Raw genomic sequence first — 24,331 nt, 5'->3', positions numbered from 1 at the left:
GCCCAAGAGTCCCCAAAATTAATTATTAATTAATTAATTAATTAATTAATTAATAGAGAGAGGCAGAGACACAGGAATAAGGAGAAGCAGGCTCCATGCCGGGAGCCTGACACGGGACTCGATTCCGGGACTCCAGGATCGCGCCCTGGGCCAAAGGCAGGAGCCAAACCGCCGAGCCACCCAGGGATCCCCCAAAATATATTCTTTTAAAATGCCTTTATCATCTCCTCCCATACAATGTAAGCTGCAAGAAGAAAAAGACTTTGCCTTCCTCAGGTACTAGATCTTCAGAGCTCAAACAGCGTCTAGCACACGTTAGCCGCTGGATGAACAGTCACTGATTTAACAGGTTAGACGTCAACGTAATGACACCACTCACGTAGGGACTCTTTGCCAGGCGGCGGAGGGGTATTTTATCGTACACGACATCACACGCATGCGTACAAGACCCGGGAAGTGTGTTGGGGCGGAGCATCGAGGAGTCTCGCGCTTAGAGGCAGTTGGACTCAGAAGCGCAAGGTGGAAAGGGTTACTGCTTGGTGCGGTACCCGCGTGCGCACTGCGGCCTGCAGCGGCTGCAGTAAAGGAGTTTAAGGTGCCCGGGGGCGGGGAAATGACCTGGCGCGTGCGCAGTGCCCGCGTCGGCGCCAGGTCCCTGTGTATGGGTTGGGCTTAATCGCGCGGCGCGTGCGCAGCGCGGCTGGCGGAGGGATTTGGGGCTGGTCCCACCCCTTGCCCCTGTCGCGAGCCGAGGCCGCGCGGGCTCGTGAGCAGCGGTCTGGTCCGCGCGCTGGGCGGGCGACGGAGGTAGACGGACGCAGACGCCGCCAGAGTCGAAGTCAGAGCAGGAGCCTCTGCTGCTGAGGGGCCGCCGCAGCCGCCGCGAGCCCCCGGACCGTCGCCAGGCCGAGGAGGGCGCCGCGCGGCGGGTAAGTGTGACTGACTGGCCTTACCGGGTGCGGAGCCGCTACCCATAATCCCCTGCGGCGGGCCCCAGTTTTTTCCCCGCGGCCGGGCCCCCTTCCCGCGCCACCGCACCTCTCTGCACCCTTACCCAGAGTCCTCTGGGAATCTAGGCCCTCTTCCCGCAGCTCTCCCGCGGTCCCTTTCCCACAGGCCTTCGCGGCGTGTTGCCTTTTTCTCCTCGCCTCCGCTCTGGCCTGGACCCTTACCCACAATTCTTTTCGCCGGTGGGGGGCCTGGATCTATTACCCACAAGCCCCTGGCTCGAGGGGCTTGTTGCTTTTGAGCCTCTTCCCTTGATTGGAGACTTCCTGCTACTCCCGCCCCCGTAACCTGTTTTTCAGGGGTGCGAGACCCCCAGCCGCCATTGCTTTGGACCTCTCTCGTAAGAATCAAGTTCCCCGCAGGCTCCCAAGGAACCTCTGAGCACCCGCCCCCCCCCCCCCGCCCCCGGTCTTCTTGCTCGGGACTTTGAGACTTAACTAATCAGGAACTTTTTCCGTCTTTGTTTTCATTATAATCCAACCAGGCTCTTACAGAATCTATTTGCATGCTGAGATCTTGCTCCTCTTTCTCTTTCTTGGGAGTCAAGGGATTATAGAGGCCTCATCTCTACCCAGTCACCCTAACATAAGGCTGCCCTGCTTCTGCTCTCAGACTTGGCAAGATGACCCAGTTCCTGCCGCCCAACCTTCTGGCCCTCTTTGCTCCCCGTGATCCTATCCCATACCTGCCACCCTTGGAGAAACTGCCACATGAAAAACACCACAATCAACCTTACTGTGGCATTGCACCCTACATCCGAGAATTTGAGGTGAGTTCACTGAGCAGACTTGTGGTTTGGGTTCTGGGGGCCGGGGAGCTGGATTTGGGAGTCCAATTTCTAGACTTTTTCTAGCTGTGCAATTTAGTTAGGGGACTTTTTTGATCCTCTGTTTTAAATGGGGTTGGTAATGCATTCTTCCTAGGGTTTTTGTGGAAACTGAGTAACTAGCTGTTGAGGATTCAGGCTCTGGAGTCAGGCAGTCCTTGGCACAAACCATTTATCAGCTGTGTGACTTTGGGCAAGTGTTGTATGCTCTTGGTGGATTTCTTCATCTTTGCAAGGGATTAATAGTATTTTCCTCATAACATTGGCAGGGAATTAACTGCGAAACTCGGCACAGGGCTTGGCACCAAGTAGTCCGCAATTGTCAATGTTACCATGTTTACCGGTTTTGTTATTAATGGGATGGTGTTTGTATGGGCTTGAAGATTTCAGCTCTGCAATTGCAGGGTAAACACAAATATGTGACTATGGCTTCTGAGCCTCAGTCTTTTCATCTGTAAAATGGGGAAAACGGCATCAGAGGTGCATCAGAGTGATCGCTTCCGCAACACATATACTAAAGAAAGAGGTGTATCAGAGCACACCTGAGAAATGCTGGCACACAGCCAGAAGTCAGAAGGGAAAGTTCTGGTGTCAAATAAGAAAGGGCAGCTGAAGGTGGAGGAAGCTGCAGAGCAGAAGTTAGTGGAGAGATAACAGAAGATTGATGGATTCTTTAGTAGGATTTGCCACCCTTGGTGAACCGGTCCTTAGGAAATGTTATTAGCTAATTAAACTAATTTAATGGCTACAGGCCCGTGGCACCCTTGATGATGCAGGTCATGGGGTAGTTACAGTTTAATGAGCGGTTGGTGAGCCCTTCGAGAACTGTCCTGGTCCTCAGAAGGTGTCCAGTTACTGCTTTTGAACTGTTCTGTCAGCTCCTTTGGCTTCAGCCCTGGTCCCAATCTCCACCTGTGATAAAGGATTAATCTTTTGCAGAGTGATGATGTTGATAAATACAAAGTTATTTTGACTCTTAGTATCCTTAAAAATTATAGAATAAAGAATTAGATTTTTATTAAGTTTAGTAGGTATAAAACTATTCTATTTGGTTGCTATAGAAGTTTCTGAGTTCTTATTTCTGTACCTCTCTTGTCACAGACCAGCAACAGTTTGAGGACAGCATTGGTCCATGGATCGTGCTTTTGATCTTTGCTATTCTCCCAGGTCCATTGGTCTGGGAGGTGTCCCATGTTTGCTTGTGTGTGGTGGGTGGGGAGGGGGAGGTGAGTGGCTGAGGTGCTTAATGTTTTCTGGATGGGTGTCCCTTGCAACTCCCTGTCCCTCCCCACCTGTCACCTCTTCTTTTTCCTAGGACCCTCGAGATGCCCCTCCCCCGACTCGAGCAGAAACCCGGGAGGAACGCATGGAGAGGAAGGTATATAATTTGCACCTCTTGGCCCCACATCTTTTTTGCCACTTTCTAGCATGTTTCCTGACATCAGGGCACTTCCATCTGCATTCAGTTGTCCACTTTTCTTCTGACAGAGACGAGAAAAGATTGAACGGCGACAGCAGGAAGTGGAGACAGAGCTAAAAATGTGTAAGTTTCTCTTCCTCTCCCATCTCTTCCTCAGACCCTTTTGCTTTTCTTTCCCACTGATCCACCCCAGGTCTCTAATTTGGGAAGGTGGGATGGTTCACTTTTTTGAGTTTACAAAGTTGGCCAAACACCATGTTTGGTTGAGGCATTTAAGGAGTACAGCATGGGGTCTGGGTTGGTAAGAGGGAGCCTTAGGACCTAGGACCTGTGTCCTACAGGAGAGAACACTCAGAGGGGCCATCACAACCCAGTTTAGTGTCATGGGCTGAAGCAGTGAAGCAGTTACGGCTCCATTTTCACTCCTTGACCTTTGTGCTAGGGATTTTCCATCCCTTGCAGGTACAGGAAGGATTGAAACACGGGACCAAACACTTTATAGCCATTAGCCATATTTCACAAGAGGGTCACATCAATCTCAGGTAGTCCTTTTTTGTTAGAGCAAGGCCTTTATAATCAGAAGACTTGGGCTTTCCTTCTACACCTGTGAGACTGGTGAATCCTGTCTCTTTGAACCTTATTCCCTGGAGTGGCATGTTTCCTCAGGGCAATTATGCAGATGCTTCACATCATCTTCATCTTCTTTTTCTTTTTTAAATATTTAATCTGAGAGAGCTTACACTTGAATAGGAGGAGGGGCAGAGGGAGAGGATTGCAAGCAGTCTCCCGGCCCACACGATGCAAGGCCCCCAGATGCCTAACATCTAAAGACTTGAATACCTAGCTGACAGCCGTCTGAGTACTGACTCACTACAATTGCTTTCCTGCCTGTTCTTGGAGGCATCTCAGACTCAGTGTCCAAACCACATTCAGAATTTTCTCCTCCTACTACCTTGATTTCCTTGGATGTTTTCTTCAGTGGAACATGGCCATGCACTCTTGCAAGTCATGATTTTTATTGTTGGCCACCCAGTTTATTTTTAACACTTTTCCCCCCCTCTTTTCCCCAGCCTGTTGTCATGACCTATCCCTGTTACTCTCTGAATGTTCCAAATCTGACCCTTCTCTCCATGTTCACCACCACCCAAGTCCCCTCCTGCCTGCATACACAGTAATAGACCGACTGGTTTATCTACATCTATGTCTCTGTCAAGTTCTTTGGATCTTTTTTTTTTAAGTACAACTCTACCTTTTTCTGCTAACAGTTTGCTTTTGCTCTAAGCATAAAGTCCAAAGTCTCTTTTCTGCCCACGCTTCCAGACATGTTGCACACCATGCTCCCCTCCCACTCTAGCCATAGCTGCTGCCTCTTATGCTTCGTTCTTGTTGGATGGTCTCCTGTCATTGGGCTTTTGCCCAGGCTGTTCCCCCATCTGTGACGATACCTTGGTTTATGTGCAGCAGCCCTTCATATCCCCGTTCAGCTGTCACTTTCCAAGGAAGCCTTTCATGACTTCTTGCTCAGGTTAAGTCACCTTGTTTGCTGAAAACCCTGAGTCGTCCTGCAGGTTGGTCACTTCAGTCCGCTTCAGGGATTTGAAGGTAATATCTCTCCACTGTAGGGTCACGGTTGCTCCAAGAGAGCAGGATTCAGATAGGATCTTCTTAACGATTATGGTCCCTTCCCCTGTAGGACCTGGCACACAGAATTGTTGGCAGCAGTTAGTCTGGGAAGTCTTTTCACTCCATTACTAGGGCACAGGCCTTATGGTCTGACCGATGTGTGTTTTTAACCCCAGTTCTGCCACTGCAGTCAGATGGCCTTGGGTAAATCACTTGTCCCCTTGGAAGTTATTTTCCACTCTTTAAGAATTCGGGTCTTGATATATTAAACAACACCACAAAGGTGCAGTCAACCAAATTCAGAGTGTGGGAAGTTGCATGAAACAAACCTGTAACTCAAGTTTTACAAGTTTTCTTTAAACAACAAATGATAAGGGGAAAAGGGCACAGGAAGTGGACTGTATGGATTAAAGAATCAAAAGCTCTATCAACTACGTGATACGTGTGGAGCTTGTTTGGGTCCAGATTTAAATGAGCTGACTCTAAAAATCCAGTTTTGAAACAATTGGTATTTGAACACCAGGTCCCAGGTAAAGGAACTGATGTTAACATGTTTAGGTGCAGTAGTAGTAAAGTGATTCTGGTTCCTTAAAAAGTCTCTGTGGGGGAAAAAAAAAAAGTGTCTGTGAGATGGAAATGGCATATCTGGGGTCTGATTTAATTATTTTGGCAGGATGGGGGTATAGATGAAATGAAGGTGGCCAAGTGTTGATAATTGAAGCTGGATACTAGGGACTTCTATTGTTCTCTACTTCCTTGAGTGTGTGGACTTTGGTGTAATTGGAAAGAAAAGTATGGATCAGGTACGTTAAGGATTTTATGCTCCTGAGAGCCTCTCTCCCCAACTTCGGAAGTCCCTGAGTGGATGTGCCTAGTTGCAGTTAACGGCAACTTTTTGAGGGGACCTTGTCCCTTGCAAAGCAGTTGGTGTGCTTCACATCACTGATTTCTTCTAGCTTCCAAGTCTGGCAGGGATCATTACTCCTAATTATAAGATGAGGAAAATCGAGGCTTGTTGAGGCCTAGTATGCTTACCAAGAGAGTTCTGAGGTGCTTTCCCCACCATCCCAAGTGTCTCACGAGGTTCCCTCTCCTTTGAGGCCTAGTATGCTTACCGAGAGAGTTCTGAGGTGCTTTCCCCACCATCCCAAGTGTCTCACGAGGTTCCCTCTCCTCTGCCCCCGCCCAGTATAGTTCTTTGAGTCCTCACTCTGGGTTGCTATCTCGATGATCCTTTTAGCCAAAGATTTCTTGAGAGTTGAGTTGCCTGCACAGTGGAGTGCCATGAGGGTGTGTACTTAATGGCACCAACCGGTGAGCTGCTGGCCACCTGTAGTTTTCTGCCACCGTCATTGTGCTGATGTGTTCTTTTCAGATACAGGGTACCCTTGACTCAGTTGCAGTAGCTTTTGCCTTTAGTCACACCTGTGGGCCCCTTGGGTGAGCAGGAACTGGATTCTCAACGCCTTGTGCCTGGTGCTGCTGGGTGCCCCCATGCTGCCCACCAGGAAGCTCAGGGCCCTGCTGTTTGGCTTTCGTCCTTTTCCCAGGTGGCAAACCCGTAGAACTCCTGTTGCCTGCTGTTGGCAGATGTGTTTCTTGTTGCTCCTGTGAGACTTTGAGGTCTTGGGTCAAACGTCCTTATACCAGTGAGGCCTTTCCTGACCTTCCCTTTACAGCTCTTCTGCCTGGGACTGTCATCATCTGAGAGAACTAGACGGTCCCCTTACCTTGTTCATGGTCAGCCTCCCTGCATTTGTGTCTGTTCTCTGAGAGGGCAGGGATCTTTTTTTGTCTGGCTCATTCTTGAATCCCTGACACCTTATGACAGTTCCAGGTGCTTGCTAGTACTTAACAGGTACCTGTTGGGTGAATAGATGAGAGCCGCCCGGTGCAGGCTGAAATACTGGGGCACAGAAAATCACAGCACAGGGGGATGAAGTAGGGTGAACAACCGGAGGGGCAGGCTCAAAGACAGCGTCATCATCAAAGGCTACCATCAGTTTCCAGGTAGTTATTCTTTTAGATGTGGGCTCCATTCTCTGCTTTTTAGTAAATTCTCTAAAATCACCTTGCACTTCATTTAGGTTTGCGGTGTCGCCCTCTCACAGAAAACAGACCTGTAGTTTTATTTCTCTGGCTTCTGATAATATCTAGAATGTCTTTTTACGGAGCTAGTTAGGGCCTAAGTATTCATCATGGAGCCCCTGGCCCATGAGGCCAGGCTGGGCTATAGAGCGGGGCTTGGCCTCTTTGCTGATCTGATGCTTTTTCTTCTTCCATGCATCAGGGGCTAGTTTTGTTTCCATTTGCAAAATGATGGACTCTCCACATCTAGCACAGTGCCTGGCCTAATCACGTGGGCAATACATTATTAATGTTTCTTTTCTCATATTCTCCACAATATGGCAGGTCATTCTAAGGTGACACTGTGTCATGGAAGAAACGCCTCCACTGGGCGGTGGTCAGGGTGCCACTGGGGCCCTGGGAGGAGTCAAGGGCCATTGTATGTGACTGGGTCACCGTAGTCTGTGAAAAGGACTTCTTCCCAGGCCTGAGCCATAAGAATCACTTCTGGAATTGGTTTTGTAATAGATCTCTGCTTCTGTCTGTGGAGACAGTTATTCCTCAGTGGCCTTGCAGGAGTAAGAATATGATCAGCATCTTGTGCCCTTGGTTTCTTCCTGAGGCACAGAGGCCATAGTACAAAGGGAAGAAGGCAAGGCTGGAGGCTGGGGCACTCTGGCTTCCCTCCCGGCCCTCCCTCAGTCTTTATCTAAGGTTTCTCTGAGCTGTAGTTGCACTCTATGCCAACGGGTGGCAGTGTGGCCCTGCAGGTGAGGGAGGAAACTGGGCACCTGGAGTGATCAGGCTGCCTCTGCAGAGACGCCCAGTCTTCCCCTAGAAGGGACTGGAGCTGTAGCATGTGTAGGTCTGAAATTGCGTTCAGGCCAGCCCTATCCAGTGAGCTTGAGGTTGCCTAGCCCCTTTCCCCATCAGCCTAAATTGGCTACTCACATAAAGGCCACTGTGCTCTAGGGAAACTGGAGAGAGGAGCATGCCCGAGGCCTCTAGGTCACAACGGTTTTCTTCTAGCAAATGGGCCTCCACCCATTTTCTGTGTCTGTCTTGCCAAATGAGACTGTTGACACCTTGTACTTAGCCATTCTGTTCTTCCTGCACAGGGGACCCTCACAATGATCCCAATGCTCAGGGTGATGCCTTCAAGACTCTCTTTGTGGCTAGAGTGGTGAGTCCCCAGCTCCCCACCCCTGGAGCCCCAGAGGAGCCTAGAACCCGGGGCTGGTGAGAGTTTGGGTTTGGGACAATGGACAGTAGGCTAAGTTCTGGAACGTTCTGAGGGCTTTGGGACAGCTTGTTTCTCCCACTTAACTTTGTATCTGTCTCCTGGTAGAACTATGACACAACAGAATCCAAGCTCCGGAGAGAGTTCGAGGTATACGGACCCATTAAAAGAGTGAGTGGACTGGGGTCTGGGCTGCTTGAATTGGAACAGGGTGCAGGGAGGGAGAAGGCTGGCTCTTGGCCCTGAGGATGCATCCCATCATGTTGGGGCTTCAGAAGCCGTGGCCTGCATTTACAAATTGACTACATTTCTTTTTTTTTTTTTTTTTTAATTTATTTATGATAGTCACACAGAGAGAGAGAGAGAGAGAGAGGCAGAGACACAGGCAGAGGGAGAAGCAGGCTCCATGCACCGGGAGCCCGATGTGGGATTCGATCCCGGGTCTCCAGGATCGCGCCCTGGGCCAAAGGCAGGCGCTAAACCGCTGCGCCACCCAGGGATCCCCAAATTGACTACATTTCTATGCAGCAGACCTTGGGGTAGCAGGAGTAAAATTAGGAAGTAACAGCTGCTTTTTTGTTGATTTAGGGTATGGGTCAGCAGACTACAAACTATTTGTAAATAAAGGTTTATTGGTAACCAGTCAAGCCCATTTGTTCACTATCGTCTGTGACTGCTGTTGGTGTAAGGCAGTCCGGTAATTGGACAGATTGTAAGGCCCTCTGAGCTGAAAATATCTGTTGTCTGGCCCTTTAGAGACAAAGTATAAATGTGTGTGCTGATTCTCATTTTAGAGCAAGGCTTTATGTTTAACTGACATGTCTTGAATTCTTGAAGTCACTGGAGTGCTCTGGGCAGTAGTGATGGCTGGAGATCATTGTGCACAAACACTGCTGAGCCCAGTATGATGAGAGCATTAGTCACTCTGGGCTCTTGAGGACAGGGAGAGGGGTCTGAGACATCTGTCGCTGGCAGGAGCTAGCCCAGGGCCTGGCACGCAGGCTCTGCGATTGAATGGGTGGTATTTCCTTGCCTGAGAACTAATCTTTGCCCGCCTCCCCCCAGATACACATGGTCTACAGTAAGCGGTCAGGAAAGCCCCGCGGCTATGCCTTCATCGAGTATGAACATGAGCGAGACATGCATTGTGAGTACCTCAGGCCTGAGCCCTGCCCTCTGACCCTCTCTCTCTATGCTGCCCAGCCCCTTCCCGTCGTCTGTCCCCACCCCCCACCCTGCCAAACCTGACATTAGCGATGTCTCTTCTCCTCCTCCCTCTGTTTCTGATATATCTTTTTTTTTTTTATATACGTGTTTTTTAAAAAACAAAAACCAAAATCCCCCACAACGTGTGTGTGTGTGTGAACCTGGGGAGGTAAGTGTCACACGTTGAACCTCAGGGGCAAGGAGGGAACTGGGTGGGGGCTGGGGCCAGCTGGAGGTTGGGGGAAGGGGTCGGATGTTCGGGGAGCCTCTCCCCATTCCCCCCACCAGAATTGGGGGCGGCCAGGTTGGAATGAGGACTGGCCTTTGAACCTGCCCTCTCTTCCCCCCCAGCAGAGCTGGGGCTGGGCCACCCGACCCTCTGCCTCCCCACCCCTGGCCCCCCACCCTGTTCCTCAGCGGGCAGTGGGTTGGTAGGCGTGTTCAGCGCCTGCCCCCCCATCTCCAAAGCCCCCTTTGAGGCTGCGGCGGCGTCCACATGGGCAGGGATGGGTGGGTGGGGGCGGGCAGGGCTGCGGCGTGTCCAGGGGCCGCCGTATTAATTGACTGTTCTTATTGTCACTGCAGCCACCACGCAGCTGGCTTGCAGCTGATGCTTACGCTCCCCTTACAACACCTCAGTGTATGGTTGGTATAAGGGTTTGTATCATGGGTAAGATCACTCAGCACCGCACACCAGCCCAGCTTAGCCAGGCAGCTCAGGAGCAGTGAGGCGTCCCTCTTCCCATCCCCAGTCGCCCCCTCAGCCTTCCCGCACCCACAGCCCTTTCCTGGTTTGGGTGCCCCTTGTCCCTTCTGCCACCCCTTCCCCCCAATCCACATATGCTCTCTGATAATCTTGCTGATCCCAGGAAGGAAAGGATGAACCCTGATGGGAAAGGCTGCTGGCCTCTCCAACTGGGCTCCACCCCACCCCTGACTTACCTGGCTTCACGATGTCAGCGGCAAGGTTACAGGAATACTGAAACGGGATGCACGAGGGTGAGGGCTACGTGTGGAACCCTTCAACCCTTTGCTGCCTGCCCCCATTCTTCTGTGGGGCTGTCACTGTAGTGGCCCTGGAGAATCTTTTTGGTTGCTAGACTCGGGTTGCTGTGCCCATTTTCTGTCTGCCTTATCATGGTTGAGGCCTACCAAGAGGGCTGTGGTGCCCAGCGGCTCTGCAGAGTGCATGGAATTGGGGATTGGGGTGAGGGAGGGATTGAGTGACAGGCTGCAAGTAGCTGATGGTGTTGTAGATTTTACTTAGGACCCTTCCACTGTCTAGAGACCTAAGAGAGGGAGAGAAAGAGAAGCCTAGAAGTACACATGTCACATGATTTCTTTGTTGGTACTCCTGGGTTGGGCCTCTTCTGGGGTTTGGGACATTGAACCAGAGCAGGGTTCCTTTGCTTGACTGTGCTCCCGGTCCTTAAATCCCTTTCCCGTAATACCCTCCTCTGGGTTTGGGGGGGCCAAGTGGCCCCTCCTCCAGATCACGGGCAGCACTCCATCTCCTGGACCCCCCACCCCCAGGCTGTCCCTTATGTGCCAGCCTTTGAGTGGCAGGTGGTGGGAGGGAGTGTGGAATCCAAAGTGGAGAAGTCCTTCCATGTGCTGCGAGGAGGGTGGGGCGTGTGCCTAGTTCAGTGTGGACTTTACTGGGAAAGGTGAGGGCCAACAGTTTTGCTAAGGCCTCCCCAGCCTTCTTTTTAAATACAACAAGCTAGTTCCAGGGCATTACCAGCTCCTAGACTTGATGTTAATCCTTGTCTCCCCCTCTTTCAAGGCCTCCATGAGGTTTCTTTGGGGTCCACCACTGCCTCTGCCTGTCTCTAGGTGGTGCAGGAGATGTGGTTCCTCTCCCTCTCTGTGGCTCCCTAGAACCCCCCCATTTCCCTTCCCTGTAGCTTTAGCTGACCCTATGGTGGTGGGTGTGGGGTCTGTGCGCGTGCTCAGGTAAGCTTGGGGGCTCCAGGTAAGCGGTCCCGTGTCCCCCCCCGGGAAGCCCGCCTCCTCGCCAGGCCCCCAGGAGTTGCCGAGCCCCCCCCATCCCGCTCGGTTTGGACACCCGCAAGGCCGGCATCGGTAAATGGCACCTTTTTCTCTTCCTCTGGTTGTTATTTGGGGGGGAGAGGGCTGGGGCGGGGCAGGGTATTGTGGTTGGTTGAGGACAACCCCCTAGGCCAGGGCTGGGGGTGGGAAACGGACTTTTTTTGCCCTCCTGATGCCCCATGGGAGACAGGCCTGGGATTGGGCCTGCCCATCGCTGTGCCCTGCCCAAGAGCAGGAATATGCCTCTTCCTGAATCTCTCCCTCTACTCCTCACCCTTCCCAAGAGGCTCCGGCTGGGGTTGGCCTCCCAGCCCAGCTTGTGTTGAGCTGGGGGTGTGGAGGGAGAGATGGAATGGGGGCTGGGATTGGGTGGCAGTCAGTCGGCTCAGGTAAGGCAGGAATTGTCAGTAGCACCGCACGCCTCCCATACCTTCCTCCACTTTCCCTCTGCCCTAGCTGCTGTAGGGGGGCCCCTCCAGGCCCCCTGGGAGCACCATAACCCACCCTTCTGCTCCCTGTCATCTCCTAAAGATTTCTCCCACCCTTTTCTGGTTCATTTTCTGTTCTGATGTCTGTTCTCCCCACGCTCACCTCCGCCCCCCCCCCCAAAAAAAAAAAAAAAAGCAAAAAGGAAAACCGGTGTGAACTGGGGTGCAGAGCGGCCCAGCTGGGCCTCCTCCCCCAGCATGATGTTTTAGGGTGCATGCCTGGGGTTGTGGAGGAGCCCTCCCCCACAGCAGAGTCCAGCCTTAAGTTAACCTCCAGTTTCTTTGCAGCATCTTTGGCCGCCTGGGCAGGAGGGGGCTGCTCCGTCGAATGGGAGTAGGGAAGGGCCTGGGAGCCCAGGAGAGGGTGGTTGGGTCGTCTTGCTCCCCACAACCGTCATTGGGGGATAATACACAGGTGCCGAGATGGAGCAGGCCCCTCCTGGTTTGGGAGAGGGTTGGTCTGGCTGTCAGTTTTGACTGGCTGGCTGGTGTGCGTGTGTGTGTGTGTATGCGCGCGTGCACGCACGTGTGTGTGCACAGTGTGTTGATGGGGACGTGAGGGTGGGGATGCTGCAGAGCTGGGCACTGTCCTGACTAGAGGACCCTCTGGGGACTCCTCCCCCTTCCCCCTCCCCGCATCTGTTGCAGCCGCTTACAAGCACGCAGACGGCAAGAAGATTGATGGCCGGAGAGTCCTTGTGGACGTGGAGAGGGGCCGAACTGTGAAGGGCTGGCGGCCCCGGCGGCTAGGTGAGCACTTCCTGCCCTGGCTGAGCCTTGGTGGGCCTGTACTCTCTTATGCATCCTCTGCTGCTTGCTGTCTTCCCTTCTCCTTTTTGCTTTCCTGGCCGCTCATCACGTCCTCCCTTGCTTCCTCCAGCTCCTCTTCTCTTGTCACCATCATTATCGTTCCTGGTGGCTGACTTCTCATTCTGGTTTACTGATTAGGAGTGGGAGCACTGTCTGGAGAGGCGAGTGTGGGATCAAATGTCAGCTTGTGTACTTACTAGTTGGTGGATTTCCCTGCTTCATTTTCCTTATTGTAGAAATTGGGGCTAACCTCAAGAGTTCACGGAGCTCAGCATACCAGATGCCTAGATGCCTAGCTTGGCATGTGGCATGTGACGGGGCTTGTAAATATCACTCTCTCATCTACTTATTCTTGACTCTTGCTCATTTGTTTATTCTTTGATTACCAGCTATGTACCACATTTTTAGTCAGGAGCAAGACAGATGGCCTGTGTCTCTCTCTGATTGTTACTGTGTTAAAATCAGTTTGGTTGTAAGTATTGGAAATACATTTGAGGTTTTTAAAACATAAAGGGAGCCTTATTGATAGAGAATCCTGGAGGTCCTTTGGAGGCCAGAGATGTGTGATGCCAGTGGGCCTCGAGGACCTGGTAGCTAGATTTTAAGCTTGTCAGGAGCCACCTTTGCCATTGCAGCAGCTTGCTTCCACCTTGTCTGCTGTCTGTGCAGACTGGTCTCTTCTGTGTTTCCCTGCACTGGCCCCATGAGTGCTACACCTAGTCTTGGTGAGTCTATACTTCCGGGGGGTTGGATCTGAGTGGCTCTTCATTGGGCCTGGACCTGGGGCTGCTGTCCTGCCATCTAAACATGCATGTTAAGGACCTACTCCTGCAGGGGTGAGTGACAGTTCTCTAAGAAAGATGGTCACCCTGGACTTGCCTGTGCAGCGTAGACCACACACTCACCTGCCGAGTCTTGGAACAGTAATAGGTTCTTATCGCCTTCATTTCTTGAGGGTGGAGTGAGTTTTTCATAGTCTGCTATTTTCTGTTGTAGAATCCTGGAATCGCAGAATCTTGTAGTTCATTTGGCATTCAGACTTTGGCATAGCAGTACTTACTACATCCTGACCCAGTATATATCTGTGGAAAAGTATCCAAAACAGAAGTTTTATGAATAGTAATTATCTTTCCTACGGGCAGTGTATACTAGTATTTTACTTTTTTTTTTTTTTTTTTTAATGTGTTGGTTCCAACCCATCAAATTGAAGATGGGTTCCATAGTTGGATCATGACCTGAAAATTGAAGACAGTGGTCTGTTTGCCATACGTGTAATGTTCCAGATGCCTGATCAGTTGCCTGTCCTGGTTAGAATGTCTGCTCTCCAAGCAGCCTTTCTCCTTTTTCACCAGCACTGCGAAAAGTCATTTCCTTATATGGAACTCGGGCCTGCCTCACTGAAGCTTTCTTCTGGTTAGTGTGGTGCAGAAGGGTGCACGAGAGGGCCAAGTTCTGGAGTCAGCCGGCAGTCCTGTTCCATTTCTGCACCTTCGTTGCCAAGTCCCTGTGGATAAGCGACTGTCTTTGTTTTCTCATCTGAAGAAGGAGTCTTTTGTTTCCTCTTAGAGTTGTTCAGTCAGTTATTTGATGACAGTACATAGACTTTTATATTCTGGGTGCTATACCACATGCTGGTTACAACGAGCAGAGCCAGATGTAGTCCGACTTTGACAGTGCGTCACAGGCTGCCGGGAGAGGCAGGCATTGCTCAACTCACACAGATGTAGGAAATGTGAAGCTCCCCCTTAAAGGTTCAGGAAGGAAATGTATGTGGGCTGTGAGTATATAGTGGAGAACAGCTTAATCTGGTAGGTCAGGGAAGGCTTCCTGAAGAAGTGATGTATGGGCTGACACATAAAGGATGAACAAGTTCACTCCACAGGAAGGTAAGATTCTAGAGAAAAAGATGAATGATCCCCCAAACTAGGACGGAAAAGAGCTTGAGAATAGCCCAGAATGTAAAGAACCAGGGGCTCCTGGTTTGAAAGGTGAGCATTGGGAAACCATTGGAGGTTTTGAGGCAGATCACATTTTCAGTTAGAAAGTTTATTGGGGGGATCTCTGGGCGGCTCAGCAGTTGGGCGCCTGCCTTTGGCCCAGGGCGTGATCCTGCAGTCCCGGGATCAAGTCCCACATCAGGCTCCCTGCATGGAGCCTGCTTCTCCCTCTGCCTGTGTCTCTGCCTCTCTGTCTCTCTCTTTCTCTCTGTGTCTCTCATGAATAAATTAATAAAATCTTAAAAAAAGAAAGTTTATTGGCTTGGCGTGCCTTGGTGGCACAGTCAGGAGTCAGCCTTCGGCTCAGGTCATGATCTCTGTGTCCTGGAGTTGAGCTCCCTGCTCAGTGGGGAGTCTTCTTGTCCCCATCTTTAGCCCCTCCACACACTCCCACCCCTCATGCTGGCTCTGTCTCAAAGTCTTAAAGAAAAAAAAAGGTCAGTGGCTTTGGTTGGTGGGAGAAGACACCTGAGGGGAAAGGGTTTGGCCGCTCGGTGGTACCTAGCAGTTAGGGATCTGCGCTTTGGAGTGCAAGTTCAAGTGTGAACTTGCAGGTGTTTCCCATTGGGCACTTGGTGACGGTCTTCATGTGTCTTTGAAGCAAGGTTGTCCTGTTAAAAGTGCACCTCGCAGAGGTGGTTGCAGTCCTTTCCTTTGCTGTTTGGTGCCCCTCCTTTCCCTTCCCTAAGCCAGCTACCCAGACTGACCCTCTCTCGCCTGCCCCCACCCCAGGAGGTGGCCTAGGCGGGACCAGAAGAGGCGGGGCTGACGTGAACATCCGGCATTCAGGCCGGGACGATACTTCCCGCTACGATGAGAGGTAAGATTAGGCAGCTGGTTTCCTGGGCTCGGGGTGGTCACATGGGGAACCCTGCCGCAAACCTCTGCCCACCTCATCCAGGCCCGGCCCCTCCCCGCTTCCCCACAGGGACCGGGACCGGGACCGTGAGCGGGAGCGCAGGGAACGAAGCCGCGAGCGAGACAAGGAGCGAGAACGGCGACGCTCCCGCTCTCGGGACCGGCGGCGGCGCTCACGGAGTCGCGACAAGGAGGAGCGGAGGCGCTCCAGGGAGCGGAGTAAGGACAAGGACCGGGAGCGGAAGCGGCGAAGTAGCCGGAGCCGAGAACGGGCACGACGGGAGCGCGAGCGCAAGGAGGAGCTACGTGGTGGCGGCGGCGGTGGCGGTGACATGGCGGAGCCCTCTGAGGCCGGTGATGCGCCCCCTGACGATGGGCCTCCTGGGGAGCTGGGTCCTGATGGCCCTGATGGTCCAGAGGAGAAGGGTCGGGATCGTGACCGGGAACGACGTCGGAGCCACCGGAGCGAGCGAGAGCGGCGTCGGGACCGCGATCGAGACCGGGATCGCGAGCACAAGCGGGGGGAGCGGGGTGGTGAACGGGGCAGGGATGAGGCCCGAGGTGGGGGTGGTGGTGGCCAGGACAACGGGCTGGAGGGTCTGGGCAACGAAAGCCGAGACATGTACATGGAGTCTGAGGGAGGTGATGGGTATCTTGCTCCGGAGAACGGGTATTTGATGGAGGCTGCACCAGAGTGAAGAGGGCCTCCCCCACTGTTTTATTTGGACGTGTTCCTACCCACCCATTTACTGTCATCCTCTCCCCCAATCTTCTTGGCCACCACCTAAGTTTGCCAGCCAAGGGTAGGAGTCTCCCTTATTTGTTCTGGCCCCTTGGATTTAAAAATAAAATTAATTTCCTGTTGATAATGAGCACCTTGGTTTCTTTTTCACTGCTCTTTGCCTTCCCCAGAAGGTCATCACCTGACTGTTGATAGTTCTACTTTGGTTGTGTTCTGGGCCTGCTGAGAACTTGGGCTTTGTGACCTAAGTCTGGGGCTACCTGGACTATACCAGACCTTAAAATGGAATAAGGAGGTGCTCTAAGGGTTCCTTCTGTTAGGGTTCTTTATCCTTTTGTGATTTTTTTTAAACATCTTCCATACATTCCCTGGGGCGCCATCCCTACTCAGGTCTCGGTGGCTGGATAGGGCTCTAGACACTCGATTGGTGGAAGCTGCAAGTTTGTTTGAAAGGGAAACTGAGTTGTAGAGTGGGGAAAGGGCTGAGGAGATGAAGTAGGAGCACAGGCTGCAGAACATCTGCAGGAAGGGCAAAGGGCCTGCGATTCATGATAGGAAGTTGACCATGAGTATCTTCATACTTGGCTAGTGACAGTGGAGGATTAACAAGAAATAGGAGAGGTTCTGTCAGCAGTGGAGATGGCAGCCATTTACCGACGATAAGGTGATGGTGACAACCCTTAAGTGTGGTGGCTGCTTGAGAAGGAAGCCAGTCAGCTTTGCAGAACCCCAGGGGGGCTCGAGACCACAACTGCAAGTACAATAAACGTAGCTGACTCCACAATCTGCCCGGAACAGTTGCCCTGCATTTCAGCACTCAGGATGCCTAGGAGTTGGGCGTTTTGAGCCTAGGCTATTTTAGGACCTATTTTTGTCTTGAGAAGTTTCTAAGTCTAAAGGCAAATTTCGCCTGATAACCCAAAGACAGCCTGTCTATTAAATCTGGCCCAAGGATGATGCTTTTTAACTGCCTCAGTCTTCATAAGCATACAAAGATGACAGCCAATTGAGAAAATTTGGCAGCAGGAGACCACAAGCTAGATGGAAACCTGGTCCTGGAAGGAAGAACTTTGGGAGTAAAAAAGAAGTTGATGCCTCTAGTATATCCTCATAGATACCAGGATACTGCACCTGAACTTCCGAAATTGTGAAGAAGTGTTTTGGACTAGTGTGGCACAGGCTATTTACATAAAGACTGGACAAAATCTGTAAAAGCAGCTTGTTGAAAGCACTGGGTAGTTTGTCTTGAGGGTGTCTGATGCCTAAGAAAAGGAGAGCACACAGGTGAAATTCATATATACTGCCCCTTTTTCCTTGAGGGCATTTGCTGGTTTAGCTTTGGCGGGATGGACTCAAAAGTGGCAGTCCACTGGGCTGAATTCACACAGGTTGGACTGCATAGCTTGGACTTGAGGGCAGAATTTCCAGATGGGCACCAAGCCCCCAGATGTATGTGCAATTTTCCTTCAAGGCATTTGCCAGCTGCTACCTTGTCCGTGCAAGGCCCTCCAAAGGACTCATCAGAAAGCAGTAGCCAGAGGCTACTGAGGTGGCAGCAGCCTTGCAGTTCTGGGGGAAGCAGGTTGGGGTTCACACCCTGTAGGGGTAGTGGCCATGCTGGAGATCCCCAGAGTTCCACCATATTGGAGGAAGGCCACAAGTGAAACAGACTGAGCTCCTGGGATGGCTCAGCATCTATTCAAAAATCCTTAGGCATTCTAGAAAGAAAACTTGAATTGATGAAAGCCAAGTGAAAACTAGCCAAGAGAGCTGGACATTCTGATATGGGGAGTTATTAGTGAAATAACTATACATTCACAAACGAGGAAAGGATGGAGAGCTTTATCAGGTCTGCAATCTTTAAAAGTAAAAATCAAATGGAAACTTTAGAACTGAAAACAAGAAAAAGAATGTAGGTGCTGAGTGAAGTAAGTCAGTCGGAGAAGGACAAACATTATATGTTCTCATTCATTTGGGGAATATAAATAATAGTGAAAGGGAATATAAGGGAAGGGAGAAGAAATGTGTGGGAAATATCAGAAAGGGAGACAGAACGTAAAGGCTGCTAACTCTGGGAAACAAACTAGGGGTGGTAGAAGGGGAGGAGGGCGGGGGGTGGGAGTGAATGGGTGACGGGCACTGGGGGTTATTCTGTATGTTAGTAAATTGAACACCAATAAAAAATAAATTAAAAAAAAAAGAATGTAGGTGCATTTTGCTGTTAATCACATACTACATAACCCAAAACGTCCCTGTTATAACACATAAGAGGTGCTGGGGTGGGGTTGGAGGGGGAGACAAAACTTTTTTTTTTTTTTTAAGATTTTATTTATTTATTCATGAGAGAGAGAGAGGGAGAGAGGCAGAGACATAGGCAGAGGGAGAAGCAGGCTCCATGCAGAAAGCCCAATGTGGGACTGGATCCTGGATCCCAGGATCACGCCCTGAGCCAAAGGCAGATGCTCAACCACTGAGCCATCCAGGTGTCCCAAGAGACAAAACATTCTTGAAAGTAAGAAATCTCACAATCCTTTAAGGAAGTTAACAGGATATATGTCACCAAAACAAGGGATTTATTATCTATTTATTGATGATTTTATTTATTCATGAGAAACATAGGGAGAGGGAGAAGCAGGCTCCCTGGGGGGAGCCCAGTGCCGGACTTGATCCCAGGACTCTGGATCATGACCTGAGCCAAAGGCAGATGCTCAACCACTGAGCCACCCAGGTGCCCCCAAAACGGATTTAAAGGAGAGGAAACTGGATCTAATTCAGAGCAGTGGAGGAAAGTCCCAGGATGGCAGTTTCTGGAGAGGACTTGGTCCAGGCTGGAGTCAGAGGGCAAGTTTCCAAGGAGTTTCAGGATAAAAAAGGTTTAGTCACTGAACTGATGGCATTCATCATTTCCCAATATACATAAATCTTCATGCTGTATGCACACCTTAGACTTCTACAGTGATGCGTGTCAATTATTTCTCAGTACACCTGGCTAAAAAAGACGTATAATGTGTTGTGACGGAAAGTTTGAAAAATTGATAATATCGTGAAAGAAAAGCAGATTGACATCACAGGAGAAAACAGAAGGTGCTCAGGAAAGGCAATGTAATCACAGAACACTGCTTGGGCTCTTTTAGTAAGCAGTAAGTACTTAGACTTAATGGGAGCACTTTATTGATTGCCCTAAAAACTGGTAGCATAAAACTACCATGGGAAGACAGTGGAAAGGTGGTAAGAGCAGAAAATCAATATGTAATGCATTACTAACATCTAAAATTGATAAATTGAGAAATAGGTTCCTTAGATACACAAACAACTAGCAGGACTAAACATCTGTAAGTTGTTGCCTCTTGCAGTGGGGAGAATTAGGACAGGGGCTGGTGCTTCTCAGTATTAGCCCTCTGTGTTACCTGATTTTTTCACTTTAAACTCATTTTTGTTGTTAAAATGAGAGAAAAAAATGCTATGAAGGAGAAGGATAGACAAACTGGCTCCAGTCCTCTCAGCAAAATTCCTTTTCAGAATTCCATATCCCCAGCCAGCTGATTGTGCAGATGGATGGGCAGCAGACTTCTCTATAGTTTTGTGTACATTTCCTGCATTTCTTTGGTATCTGATACCACTGGCTACTTTTTTTTTTTTTAACCGCACTCTCTTAACAGGTCTCCCAACCTGGCCATTCTTTGTCTTCTTCCCAACTTTGAAATGTGAGTTTTGGGGACCCAGTTCTGGGTCCTTTTGGTAGTAGGTTATCTTGCCTCCAACTAATGAACACGGCTACTCACCAAGCAGGTCCAGGTATTTCCAAATCTGTCCACCTATCCTCCTGACCGCCTATCCTGGCCCAAGCCATCCCAGGATTGCTGGGAGAGTCTCATGACTGGTCCCCATGCTTCCATTGTTGCTGCCCTCCAATCCAGTCCCCACACCGGGGTTACATGGATCTTAAAATACGTATTTGAGTATCACATTTTACTTTTAGGAGTTAACATGAAGGCCAAAATCATGTATATGCCAACATACAAGGCCGTGCATAAACTATCCTGCCTACCTTTTCACCATCATGAACTATTCTGGTTTTTACTCCGTGGGCTCTTTCTGCCTGGAATATGATCCACGCCCCACCTCCCGATAATCTTCCCTCCAAGGACTCTGTGCCAGCGTCCCTCCTAGAACACCACCTCCTCACTCCCAATATCTTAACCAGCAGTAGTTGGTTGTCTACTTCCCCTGCCCCAAAGACTTAAGTTCGCTGAAGGCAGTGGGCTTGTCTGCCCTGCTCACCATGGTGTCCAGATGTTTAACATGTTTGTCCAATGAACGTGGAAAAAAGGAAGAGACAGGTATGGCGTCAAGGCAGGCAAGCTGCAAGAGTCGGGGTAGGAAACCGGACAGCCCGTTGGCGGCTGTGCGCCGGGAAGCCAGACAGGCGTGGCAGCAGGTGGGGCGGCCGCGGCGCCGGGAGCCGAGCGCACGTCTGGTCGCGCCCTCGCAGGGGGCGCCCGCCGTCCGGGGCGTGGCCTCGCGCAGCCCCGCCCTCCTCGCGGAGACCCGGCAGGCGGGCGGCTAGCGGCGGCGGCGGCGCAGACATGGCTGCGCTGGTGGAGCCGCTGGGGCTGGAGCGGGGTAAGCGCGCCAGGGGGCCCTGCCCACCGGCCGTGGCCCGCGTCCGGGACCCCGGTCCCCGCCCCTCCCCGGCCAGGCCCCGGCGTGGGCGGGCAGATCGAGCGGGGGTGGGCGGGGCGGGGCGCCGCGGTTTGTGGGTGTGGGAGGGCCCGTGGGCTTAGCTGGCCCAGGAGGGGCGCCTACTGCACAGCCCTGCGTGTGTGCCTATGGGGATCTTGGGGCGCAGGGTGCGAGGCCGGCCGCAGGCCCCCCTGCTGCCGGCAACTCTGCGGGTGTCCGACTGGGATTCGGCTGCCTTTCCCGGGATCTGTCAGCGCTCGCCCTTACTCGGTTTCTGGCCGCATCTCTCCGTGCTTCTCCGCGTCTCTGACTCTGTGTCTGTGCGCCCCGCCCCCGCCCCGCAGACGTGTCCCGGGCGGTGGAGCTCCTCGAGCGGCTCCAGCGCAGCGGGGAGCTGCCCCCGCAGAAGCTGCAGGCCCTCCAGCGAGTCCTGCAGAGCCGCTTCTGCTCCGCCATCCGGGAGGTGAGAGCGGTGCGGCGCCAGGGCACAAGCGGGCGGCCGCCGTCCAGGTCGTCGCCCCGAGCCCAGGGACTACACCTCCCAGCAGCGCCGGGGGCGGCCCGCCTTGGGGGGCCCGCGCTTCAGCTCCGTGGTTCTCCGGGAGTTGTAGTTTCCTCCGGCTCCGGGGGGCGGGACCAGCCCTTGGATGGGAGGGTCTGTGGGCCTGGACTCTGGTGTGGAAGGGAGGAGGGGCTGGTGGTTCCCTGATGCTGCTGCGTCTTCACCAGGTGTATGAGCAGCTCTATGACACGCTGGACATCACCGGCAGTGCTGAGATCCGGGCCCACGCCACAGCCAAGGTAGGCGCCCCCCACCCCGTCACTCGTGGTATCCACTGAACTGCGTGGTCTTAACTTAGTAACTTCCTAAAGTCACTCATGCCTGTTTCTTCCTTCAGATTTTTGCCAAATCTGTGTACCACCGTTGCTCTTATTTACTGATATTTTAAATAATCTCATATGTTGTACTTAGATGTCATATAAAGGCATCTTTAGCAACTTCAAATGGAAACTAGTACCGAAGCCTGACAAGAAGATACCTTTTAATTATCACTTATACAATGAAATAGCATGAAACACCGAAATCTTATTAAACTATAAGTTGTATGCTGTTTCTTGCTGCTTCCTAGAGGCCCTTGGCTCTTTCCAGGCTTTGTTTTTCTCTACTAAACATCGAGATTGGCAAGTGTTGAATATTCAACACACTCACACCAAATGGAGACATTCTTTTTGACATGTCTGAAAGTTCCAAAGGGAATTCAGAGACTCGTTACAGTGTGAGCTTGCATTGAACTGTGGCAGGTGTCCCCTGCGTGGGGAAAGTAGTCCCCCAATCGCTGGCTTTCTCTGTCCCAGATCCTCCCCTCTTCCCCACCTGCCCACTATGGAGGGGCCCTCACCTCTCAGTGCCTTCTCTCTTGCAGGCCACAGTGGCAGCCTTCACAGCCAGTGAGGGCCATGCACATCCCAGGGTAGTGGAGCTGCCCAAGACTGATGAGGGCCTGGGCTTTAACATCATGGGGGGCAAGGAGCAGAACTCCCCCATCTACATCTCCCGCGTCATCCCTGGAGGCGTGGCTGACCGCCATGGAGGCCTGAAACGTGGGGACCAGCTGCTGTCAGTGAATGGTGTGGTGAGTGGGGCCTGAGGCTGGGCTCACAGTGTATTCAAGGTAGCACAGTTCCTGCTTTTGACATTCATTCAACATGCAACCATTGAGTACTGCCTCTTTGTCTGGCCTTGTGCTGGGCACTGCTACAGACCTGGAGAGAAGTTGGCCTCAGCTGCTGTATTCAAGGACTCCCTTTTTGGTGAAGGAGATTGACTGGAATAGTCCTAATCTGGGGAGATAATAATGAGGCACAAAGCACTGTGGGAGCCACATTTGGGCCCAGACCAGTATAGATCAGGGGAGTTTTTGCAGAGAAAGGAACATTTGAGTTGGGTTTTGAAGGATGAAGAGGAGTTCTCCAGGCAAATAAGATAGAGTATTACCAGCTAAGGATGTTGCAGGTAGGGACTGTGACTCTATATTCCTTCCAGCTGAACAGAAAGGGCTTAGTCTGGGGGAAGGACTGGAGCACATAGTTAATTAAAATCACTGTAGTTAGAAATAGATGGAAGCACAACTGGATCAGTAGTTGGGGCCTCAGTCACAGCCTGAGAAGCTGGGACTTTGTCTCAAGGGTTGGGGATTGGGGAGTGATGTGGAGGCCATGAATAGGAGAAGGATAGGCTCCGCTTGGAAGTATAGAAGGATTGCTTTGGGACTCTCTAGGGGATGGACTGAAGGCAGAGACTGGAAGCCAGAAGTTCTAGGGTGGAGGTGAAGTGAAAGTCCACCGGAGAAAGGATGAGGTCTAAGCTGGGATCAGGATGGTGAGGACAGGGTAGGGAGTCAGTAAGAGGAAAGGGGCTGAGGATTAGCAGGCTTTGGGGACAGAGTGGGTAAACATGGACCTGGAGGTCTGTCTTAGAGAGGGCAGTTAGGGCTTGTCCCTACCATGAAGAATGTGGAAGGTTTTGAGGGAGGACACTGAGCCAAGAATTAAGGACTCTCCCATGAGGACACGAGGCCTTGACAACTCAGGCTGGTACCAGGCTCACCAACAGTAGGTCCCATTTCCAGGGTTGGGCTGGGTGTGGGTGTAGGCCCCAGGCCCAGGTGTCTGTGCACTGCCCCGCAGAGTGTGGAGGGTGAGCAGCACGAGAAGGCAGTGGAGCTGCTGAAGGCAGCCCAAGGCTCGGTGAAGCTGGTGGTACGTTACACACCCCGTGTGCTAGAGGAGATGGAGGCCCGCTTTGAGAAGATGCGCTCTGCCCGCCGGCGCCAGCAGCACCAGAGCTACTCGTGAGCCCTTTGCGACCATGCCCCGGGGCCTCCATTTCCTCTCTTGTCCCCAGAGTCCCAAACTGGGCCAGTGATTTCTGGGACCTCGATGGCCACCCCCCCCTGCCCTAGCTCCTCTCCCTGGGGTTCTGCTCGTTGACCCTGACCCAGGCTCTCACAAGCCAGTCTGGCTAAATCCCCTGGGGACTCCTAGCTCACCGTCATCCCAAGATCTGCAACCTCCTCTCTGGAATCCCTCAATCCACTTCCCTGGGCCCTTGGCTCTGAAACCCCAGTCCTAGCTCTCTCCCATGCTTCCCCAGGCCCCCTACCCTGAGCTTGGCTCCCTTCTCTTCACCCTCTTTGCAGGTCCTTGGAGTCTCGAGGCTGAAACCACATATCTGGACCCTCACCCTCACCCCCTCCCCTGTACAGTATTTATTGTCACCGGCTCCTTATTTAAAGATCTTTGACCCTCAC

General features: G+C 51.8%; 2 protein-coding genes across 6 annotated transcripts; both read left to right on the top strand.

The window, feature by feature from the left end:
* Positions 1 to 456: 456 nt before the first annotated feature.
* Positions 457 to 16,467, top strand: SNRNP70 (small nuclear ribonucleoprotein U1 subunit 70). 5 transcript variants are annotated; one of them, XM_072771964.1, is made up of 11 exons: positions 720 to 929; positions 1,621 to 1,777; positions 2,936 to 3,001; positions 3,150 to 3,212; positions 3,323 to 3,377; positions 8,063 to 8,127; positions 8,293 to 8,355; positions 9,250 to 9,331; positions 12,579 to 12,680; positions 15,470 to 15,557; positions 15,639 to 16,467. In XM_072771964.1, the coding sequence occupies exons 4-11, from the start codon at positions 3,201 to 3,203 to the stop codon at positions 16,291 to 16,293; spliced, it is 1,122 nt and encodes a 373-aa protein (XP_072628065.1). In that variant the 5' UTR covers positions 720 to 929; positions 1,621 to 1,777; positions 2,936 to 3,001; positions 3,150 to 3,200; the 3' UTR covers positions 16,294 to 16,467. The 5 variants fall into 5 exon arrangements, with proteins under 5 accessions (XP_072628055.1, XP_072628024.1, XP_072628065.1 ...); XM_072771954.1 differs by lacking the exon at positions 2,936 to 3,001 and having other exon boundaries at positions 457 to 929; positions 15,666 to 16,467; XM_072771923.1 differs by lacking the exon at positions 2,936 to 3,001 and having other exon boundaries at positions 457 to 929.
* Positions 16,468 to 20,843: 4,376 nt separating this feature from the next.
* Positions 20,844 to 24,330, top strand: LIN7B (lin-7 homolog B, crumbs cell polarity complex component). The gene is made up of 6 exons (XM_072771911.1): positions 20,844 to 20,960; positions 21,365 to 21,483; positions 21,750 to 21,821; positions 22,445 to 22,654; positions 23,709 to 23,872; positions 24,221 to 24,330. The coding sequence occupies exons 1-6, from the start codon at positions 20,924 to 20,926 to the stop codon at positions 24,240 to 24,242; spliced, it is 624 nt and encodes a 207-aa protein (XP_072628012.1). The 5' UTR covers positions 20,844 to 20,923; the 3' UTR covers positions 24,243 to 24,330.
* Position 24,331: the final 1 nt, after the last annotated feature.

The sequence above is a fragment of the Canis lupus genome, chromosome 1 (assembly GCF_048164855.1).
Source record: "Canis lupus baileyi chromosome 1, mCanLup2.hap1, whole genome shotgun sequence".
In the NCBI taxonomy this organism is placed as follows: domain Eukaryota; kingdom Metazoa; phylum Chordata; class Mammalia; order Carnivora; family Canidae; genus Canis; species Canis lupus.
This window is presented reverse-complemented; position numbering and strand designations above follow the sequence as displayed.

Bases quoted from the DNA above. Each gene is read 5' to 3' on its own strand.
- SNRNP70 (XM_072771923.1), top strand. From the start codon at position 1,631: ATGACCCAGTTCCTGCCGCCCAACCTTCTGGCCCTCTTTGCTCCCCGT. The intron at 8,356-9,249 runs GTGAGTGGACTG...GCCTCCCCCCAG, and splicing joins TATACGGACCCATTAAAAGA to ATACACATGGTCTACAGTAA. The intron at 9,332-12,578 runs GTGAGTACCTCA...CATCTGTTGCAG, and splicing joins ACATGAGCGAGACATGCATT to CCGCTTACAAGCACGCAGAC.
- LIN7B (XM_072771911.1), top strand. From the start codon at position 20,924: ATGGCTGCGCTGGTGGAGCCGCTGGGGCTGGAGCGGG. The intron at 21,822-22,444 runs GTAGGCGCCCCC...TCTCTCTTGCAG, and splicing joins GGGCCCACGCCACAGCCAAG to GCCACAGTGGCAGCCTTCAC. The intron at 22,655-23,708 runs GTGAGTGGGGCC...ACTGCCCCGCAG, and splicing joins TGCTGTCAGTGAATGGTGTG to AGTGTGGAGGGTGAGCAGCA.